Genomic DNA, 8855 nt, shown 5'->3' with positions numbered 1-8855 from the left:
TTCGGTGTTTCCCGCTCCTCCCCTTGTGGTCAGATGAGAGTTCCCTGCCGGGGCGCTTCCCGTCCGCTGCTCCGTCAGGCAGTGCGGCGCGAGGCCCCGCCCGGGGCAGCTGCGCTGAGCGTGGCGCGCATGCGTGCTGCAGCGCGAGTCCGCCGCGCATGCGTCCGGCGGGGCACACGAGCCTCGCGGAGCCGCTGGCGCGCGGCTCCTCATGGCCAAGCGGCGCGCGGAGCCGCTGATGTGTCACGTGCCCGTGAAGCGGCTGCTGCGCGAGCCGGCGCTGCCCCGCGCGTGCGAGCGGCGCTCCCGGGCAGAGCCGGGCTGCTCCGGCCCGGCGGCGCTCAAGCGCCCGCTGGAGGAGGCGGAGGGGCCGCCGGGAAAGCGGCTCGGGCCCGGCGCCCCCCGTGCGCAGCCGGGGGATGCGGGCGGCGAGCGGCGGCAGCGCGGTGGAACCGCGGTGCCCCAGGTCGCGCCCGCGGCGGAGGGACGCGCGGGCGGCCGGGGCCAAGATCGGGCCCCCGCCGCCGCCGAGGTAACTGAGCGGGACGGGCCCGGGTCGCTCGTCCGTGGGGAGGAAGTGAGGGGCGGTAGCCGGTAGCGGCTGAAGCGTGTCTGCAGGACGCGGGTGGCCGCCGGGGGTGCTGGCGGGCTTTCCCCAGGCATGGCGCAGCGCTCTGTGTCGCCCAGCCCCATCTGCGCCTCCTGGCCACGGGCCTCTTAAAGTTCCTTTTATTTTTGTTTTCCGCGGGGCAAAATAAGTATCATCCAGCTTTACTGGTCCCTTCCGGGCTCCGCCCAATGAAATGGATGGGAAACAGCCTGTCCTGCTTGCTGAGGTTATGCTCGGCTGCATGCCCGTCCAGCAATGCGGTGGAAGGTTGTAGAGGTTACTCTGGTGTCGGCTGTGTTGTGTGAGGCTCACTACAGCATCAGCTTCCTAAACTTCGTATTTTGACATTAAATAGTATTGCCAGAGCTGTCTTTAACCAAAAGATTTAGCGCAGGCCGTGGTCTGAGGAAGGCATCAGTGCCGTAATGAATAGAGTGTATTGAAACGACCTTTGTTGTTAACTTTGGGCAATATACGTTTTTCTTCCTGAGCTTGACTGCATTTTACGCAATAGTTCGGAAAACAAAAATTGATACATACAAATGAAATTTTAATGAAACTCCCCCCCCCCCCCCCCCCCAAAAAAAACCCCACCCAGACGACCGAAAAACACGCGTGATCAAATTTCACACCTTTCAGACATAGAAGTTTGGTGTGTGTTAAACTGACCTTTCCTCCCGCCTGGATCTTGTAAGACCAAACTATTAGATTCAGTGATATAGAAGTGGCAGAAAATCTGCTCAGGTTAGATGAGCTTTGAACGGCAGTTGTAGACTCTAATTTTGAGAATTTGATGCCTTTCATAGTACATCACCCACTTGTGATCTGTAAAGAAAACAGTGGCTTTTCAGGCTCTGTCTTTTTGTGTTTTCTTGATTCATTGATTTGTTAGTGGGGTTTATTGGTGATGGATAGTAAAATTAAGGCAGGAAGAAATTCAGGGAAAGTTCCACATCGTGAATATTATAAAGCCATTTTAAACATTTGCATCTCTTTAATTTTTATTCATAAACATTGTATTCATAAGTACAGTAATTAAAATGAACAAATCTCTGCAGAACAGTTTGACACCCATCACAAGTATAATACTAAACTTTTACTTGCTCTTGTCATTATTTGGCATCCTTTCATAAGCTTTAGCAGTAATTGGAAGACCACAAGCCCCTTGAATTCCCACACAGTAAAGATTAGTTCTCTATAAGAAATATTTTTCTGGAGTGTATTTTTAACAGGTTGTTTCTCTCAGTACAGTAATGTATCAAAATGTTTTAGTTTTTAAATAAAGCGTGATTAACACCTCAGGCTAGAGATGTTTCTTCCAGTTTTTGTGTCCTACCTGTATAATGTAAATCTTTTATAATTATATTTCTGATTATGTTTTTTACACCTTTCTGAAGGTACAGTCCCTAGGTTGATATTATTCTTTGCTGTTTATGGCTTATGTATTTCACTACATTAATAAGTATGATCAGAATACTGTTAATTTCACAGTGTTTTTGTTAAAGCATTGTATTGGAGTTGGCCAGAGAAGAAAGATTATTTTATTTCCAAGTACACTTCTGTAACTAGAGTTGGAAAACTAACTCCTTAGACTTTGTCCTACTTAGCCTGTAGAAATGGAGCTTTTGTATTTCTGAACTTGCTACGTGTTGCCAGTCTTGACAGAATTTCTACTCAAAACCTATATTGAAACTTACTTAGTTGAAGGTGAATATTTGGTGTTTTATTTTGCTTTTGAGGTACCGATGTTTAGTATTTGTGCCTGTCTTTTGTACTTGATGCTTTTTTTCGTTTTCACACTGAAATATTGCTGATCTGTAAACCTCAAAGCTCTTGAGATTAATTATGCATGTAGTCTAAGTCCAAAATTGAATATGTGTTTACGAACTCTTAGACTCTAATAATTTTGAAATGAGGGTAATGTCATACACTTTATGCATACAAACCACCAGGGTGCTGATTTTAAGTACTTAGCTCTCAGTGTGAGCAAAAACTTACCAAAATATCAGGAGAGTTCAAATTATGCAGGGGAGAATTTGTAAAAGTAGTTGACAGTTTCTGAAACTGCACTGCCTGAGGTTTTTTCCCAAAGAATTTGTTAACCACCTGCCCTGCACAGTTCTGTGTGAATAATGCTGCCTAGGCTGAAATGCAGACTGAAAAATCATCCCTCCTACACTTGTCAATTGTTGATGCTGCGCAGTACAAAACTTCCAGTTTACAAGAATGGGCAACTACTTTTGGTTTGTTTTTCTTCCAGTTTCAGTATAATCAATCCTTTTGTTCCTGTGCCACAGTGTCATTTAATTGGTTTTGGTATCAATTAATGGGAACTTTTGTTATTTAATATTTTCTGAAGACAGACTTTCCCAGTGAGGAAATTCACATTAGTAGTATTCTACAGGCAAGGAACCATCTTACTGCTATGAAATGTCTGTGCCTTTTGTCTTCTCTTAATTATTACAGGTTTTAAATCATGCAGGGGTTTTACAGTAGAAAGATGTTGCTTAATATAACAGATTGTAGTTCAGAAGAGGTCTGTTTGGTAACAAATAGAAAATGTTTTCTTTAAATGAGATGTATGGCGATTTTATGTACTTTTCTCTTTTGGGAAGTGTAATTTTTCACTATTTGAGAAGGTGTAGGTATGATACTCACTACTGTTTTTTTTAAATTCTGTTTCAAAACCAATGGACAAGTAATTAATTTTTTCAAGAGCCACACTGTAAATGCCCACTGAGGTTGACTTAGCCTGTGGATTGCAGTGGTGCTTTCACCCTGCACAGGCTGTACTTTGTTATCTGAGAAGCACCAAAACAATTATACCAGTTTGTTAAAAATACTTCTATTCAGCATCTGTTATATCTGAGCCAGTGAAATAAAATATTTAAGAATTCGAATTGTGTGTTAGGAAAAATGCAAACCCAATATAATATGGACATGCATTATTTTAGGTTTGTGTCAACATTCGCTGTTTTTATATACCAGAAGAAAAGAAATGCTCATGACGTAAGGAATGACTTAGGTCGTAGTTGGTGTTAAGTAGCTAAATACATTCTTTTGAATACCGGGTTCTAAATGTGCATGAAAGTTGTGTACTGTTATGAGAAGGAAAAGCAGTGGACTGTTTCTGTATGCAAAGTCCAATAATTGCACAAGTGTTAAGCCTTTTTTGTGTGCAAAAGTTGTAAGTTGAAGAAATTTATGAAATTATGGAAGCTGTTACATAATTCTTTGCAAGTATATCTAAAAAGGCTGAAGTAAATAATGATCTAGTTAAAAAATTAAAATAACTGTTAATGTGTAATAGCTGAGTAATTCTTCCTAGTTTCAGTTTCTTATATGAAAAGTTGCTTTTTATAATTTTCTGCTACTGGTATACGTGTTAATGTTTTGTTAAGTTTTTGTTTATTTGTCTTTTTTCAAAGCAGGAAGAAGAATTCTGTGAATATAACTCATTCCTTTACTGGAGAACACCACTACCTGCCATTGATTTGTCTGATATTCAGAACCTAGATGAAGAGACTCCATCGGGCACTAAAACTGCTGCAAGGACTGATGCCACAGACACCGAAATGGAAACCTGATCAGTTGTTTCATAGCTGTGCATCTGTTCCCAGGAAAGTTGTTTCCATTGAGATTCAGGTTTTGTTCCTTGGATGAATAATAAGCATACTTGTGCTGTCTTGAGGAACTCGTTGAAAGCAAATCTGAGTTGCCTTAGTGGATGGGATAAACAGTACTGGGTACTTAACAGTAAGCTGTCTGAAGATGTGCAGTAAGGAGGAGCCTACAAAGTCTGACAAGAATACTTGAAAACATGGAGGCAGACTAAAAGAAGAATGCAGAAAATTAGAACTTTGGGATGCAATTAAAATAAATGGGGATATGCTACATGTCAAAAGGAAATGCAAAATGATTTTGTGTGTCCTTAACAAAAAAAAGTGTGGTACCTGAAAGTGAAATACTTAACATATGAATTTATCATAAAGCACACAAACTCTAGTGATTTCTGATGTGTTCTTTTTTCTGTATAATAGCTAAACCAAAAATAAGAGTCCATCAAAATTGGACAAAACATTCCCTTTTTCAGCAAACCAAAAACCAAGTGTGGCAGAGAAGGGGAAGGAAAGGGGGCTACTTTCTGCTGAAAGCTGCTGCTGTTCTGAAAATGAATGTTTCACATTCTCATTGTGAAAAAGTTTTTTCACCTTCTCTTTTTCATATTACGCACAGCAGTGGGCACCCAGTTTTATATGTTTTTCGTTCAAAGTTATTGCTGTTCTTAGTCTTTGTGACATTGCTCTGAACCAGTTGATAGCATCTGAATGACAGGTTTTGGCAGATGTGTCAAGAAAAGTTAGTGCAATATAAAATGACCACACACACTCCTTCAAACTTCACTGAATGAGGTGTAGGTTTTTTTGCAGAGACTGTGAATCTTGCAGAAAGTTTTTGCAGAAGTTAATTCAAATAGTGTTTTTTTGCTGTGAAATATGAACTTAATGTTTGTGATTTGCAATTTATTTACAAATTGAAGTACCATTAGAAAGACATGTCTTTAATAATAGACTAAAGTTGTATGGGAAGACTTACATTTTGCAAATACAGTTTGTCTTTAAGGATAGAAAATGTATTTTTTCTGTAATCATTATGGAAAATGAATTTTGAATTTTATTTTTTTTCTAATTTGCTAAAGGAAAATAAAGTTTTGCCTGTGTGTATGTGAAAACTCTGGCACTATTACTATGTGAAGTTCTTGACTTTATTTCATAGGATGCTGCTTCTGTATCCCTGTTGATTTATTAGGTCTTCTTGCTTAAAAGAGCGAGCTTGTCAGCTTTCTTGGTGAGCACTTGGAAACTTTTTCTGGTACTTGTGCTGCATAGGTATCTGTATTTGTTGCTTATTCATTTAGCTTATTAAGATCTCTGAATGCCTTCTGAAGAGAGGAGGTGACTTAGTGACTTAAGCAGTTCACTGTGCCTCTGAATATCCTTCTACCTTATGTCAGATTAGCTGGATACATACAGTATGTATTTTTCTCAGACAGTTTTAACATTTTGTTTAAGTCCAAATACACAAACTTGTCTTAGGAGGTACTTGGAATTTTTTTTAAAAAACAAACTCCTTTTCTGGAAAGAAGGCTATAAAACTCCCATTTCATGTTTACTATAACCAAAATAAGTTAGTGAAAAAAAATAGATCTATTAATTTGTTGAGGTGTTTGGATTGGTTATGATCTAGGAGATTTTGACCTTAGATAATACGTGTGTTCCTCTATTTGTGAGTTTTATAGTATATTCATCCTGTGTTCTCAGGATCCAATATTTTGCATTATTAGCTAGTATCTTTGCAACACACTCTGCTCATTTAAAATCTGCTTGTTGTTTTACTCACAGTAGATACATATAGCGATGGTCTGCGTTTTATTATTTAAATCTGTCATTCCACGCTATTCATGGGACAGAAGATGATTTATTATTCTCTTTCAGATACATGTTTGATCTATCCCATAACAAGATAAATAAGTCCTTTACAACAAACTAAGCTTGCAGTGTGCTGTAAGCCGTACGTTTATTTAATTTGCAATTGTGCTGTAGGCAAGCACTTTCCCCGTAGTTTGTTCCAGTTGTGGACTCTGTTACAGGCTGGAATTATGGCTACTTTTAGAGCATTTCCTGAGCTGATTCATTTTTTCCATTCATCTCTTTGCAAATAGAGATAAATTTAAAAGCCTTGGAAAACTACTCAAAATTACTCTTGGGAGTCTGGGTTATACAAAAGGCTGGGCCAGTAAGGGGGAGTGATAGACAATAAATGATACATTTAGCATTGGAGTTGACAAAAGGTATGAAAAGAAACTGCATTTCTCAGTGTCTGATGTCTTCAGATGCCATGTGACACTGAGCTACCAGGTTGTTGGTCTTGACTTCTGACTCCATTTTTCTAGAGACCTTTCATTCAAAAGCTGCATACAAACTATATGTAAGCTGAAGGTGTTTTAATTTGCATATATATTAATATTCAGTGAGAAGAAAATGTTCTTTTAAGATAAAGAAATGCAGTCACATCTTGAGACATTGCTGCTGCATACTGACAGTTTTATTTGATAATGTTTTAAATTTCACAGGACAAAATATATTTTCTATACTTAACTGGGAATTTGATATTCTCTAATATATTTCTCTCTAAAAGGAAAAAACAGTGACATGAGCTTAAGAACTTGGAAGGGTTAACCCCATCAAGACACCACCTGAGTTTGTCAGGTGCTGTATCAGCAAGTTGCACAGTGAGGGTACAGGCATAATAATAAGTCAGATATGGGAGTTAAATAGGTTTCAAAGCAGATTTAAACAGCAAAGTATCGTGACCAAAATTTAGTAATTTTTTTGCATTATTCTAAAATAAAGGCCTGTGTTACGTTGTCTGGTTTGTATTTATTGAAGACTTGCACTATATTTATGGTTCCCATGACAGATAAGCCTCTATGAGGAGATTAATGCTCAGTACACATCAGGAAAGTGAAGAACTACTATGAAAAAAAAGGCTGCACAAGTGAGTGTGTTGGGTAACTAGTGTGTGATAGAGAGAAAGGGAAAAAAAGTGGGGGATGGAAGGTAGGTGATCATGAAGTAGCTCAGCCTGCGGTTGCAGGTATAGTTGGCCAGCAGATCAGTGACAAGAATATTTTCAACATAAGCTCCATCTTCAGCACAGCAATATTACAATAATTTGAGTATGTGTATCACCTAAATGTAATAGGTTTCTCACAGTTTTGACAGCTGCTGGTTGATTTTTTCCTCTTGGCGAAGAATTTAGTGGATGTTAAAAAGCATGCTTGTATATAGGTACTTGGAAAATATATAAGGTCCTTCATGAGGAAGATAAAAGTGTGCAAATGTATGTTATCAGGTGAAACCAAACAGAATTACACTCTAGCATCTGCCACCGTGTTCTAACCAGAACAGTAGATTTATTTGGGGAAATTCATGTGTTCTTTTGTGAAAGCATCTGACCATGAGGGGTTAGACTGTGCAGACTCACTATTTTCTGTAGCAAAGCTTTTGCTCAAAGAAGCATTTCATAGTAATTAATATGCCTGGGCTGACTTAATTACTTCCATGCCTACAGTTATAACTTTGCCACTCTAGGTGGCAATACACATTCACAGTAAGTTCCTGTGAATTTGGAAAATGTTTTGGGTATGCTTTTACTCGAGACTCCTACTGAAATTCAAGCAGTGACATCATGAATGTTAATCATTTCCTTACTGTGATACATAAATACGGACGGATCAACTCACAAGTTCCTGATCATAAGGTGGCACAAGATTTTCAGCATAACTAGAGTGAAAACATTGTGTCAAGGCGTTTTGATTCGTCTCTTAATTCTCTCCAAATCTCACCCCTGAAAGAAAAAAACGAACCAAAATCAGCCAACCAAACCCAGTTAACAATTTAATACATGGGATTTTTCTGTCACTGCTTTGTATCAGTGTTCTCTTCAGTTAGAACTGGGGAACAATCTTTATTGGATTGTGTGTTGGATGGAAACCTCAGTTGGTGGCTGAAGGCTACTTAAAGTGTCTAATGATAATATGAAGAAGTAAAAGGTAAGTGGTAATTCATAAGAAACTAACTCACAAAGAAGTATTTAAATGTTTGTATATAGGTGACTATTTGCAGTGTATGAAGAAAATTAGAGAACGAAGATACTTATTTTCCTATTTCCTGATTAAAAGTTCTACTTCATGCTTTTTGTATTAGAGAATTTGATGGTGATGTGTAGTATATTTAAACAGTATGTTTAACTATTGTTGCATTTGCAAGTAATAGTTGTAGTCAGTAGTAGTTTATGTTTGTACTATTCTTGCTGAAGTATTCTTGTATTCATGACTTTGTAGTCCCGTTGTATTCAACCCTTTGTAGTCACTTCTGAGGACTTAAAAACCCGTTGTTCTTTCTTCTCTTAAAGCTATACAGATAATAACTTTTTCCCCTACTGAAGGAAAAAATAGTCTTCTGATTAGTGGTATATTACCATTACCAGGGGGAAAATGTGAAAGCAGGATGGAGGTAAACCTTTGTTTCTATGTTTACTTTGTTTTTAAAAATATTATGGTAGATGGTTGTTTTCTTGCCTTTTTTTTTTGTCTTATTTTACAATAATGAACTTTTGAACGAAGTGATATGGACTATCTAAGCATTACATTTTTCCCCACTTTTTTTATATGAACGCTTCC

At 38.8% G+C, this 8855-nt stretch overlaps 1 protein-coding gene across 1 annotated transcript; it reads left to right on the top strand.

Moving 5' to 3' along the window:
• The first annotated feature begins 18 nt into the window (after positions 1-18).
• Positions 19-5353, top strand: CZH9orf40 (chromosome Z C9orf40 homolog). The gene is given in 3 exon segments (XM_063423554.1): positions 19-162; positions 164-532; positions 4039-5353. Coding segments are annotated over 3 exon segments (657 nt in total). The 5' UTR covers positions 19-33; the 3' UTR covers positions 4198-5353.
• The last annotated feature ends 3502 nt before the right edge of the window (positions 5354-8855 follow it).

This window comes from Prinia subflava, chromosome Z (assembly GCF_021018805.1).
Source record: "Prinia subflava isolate CZ2003 ecotype Zambia chromosome Z, Cam_Psub_1.2, whole genome shotgun sequence".
NCBI lineage: Eukaryota > Metazoa > Chordata > Aves > Passeriformes > Cisticolidae > Prinia > Prinia subflava.
This window is presented reverse-complemented; position numbering and strand designations above follow the sequence as displayed.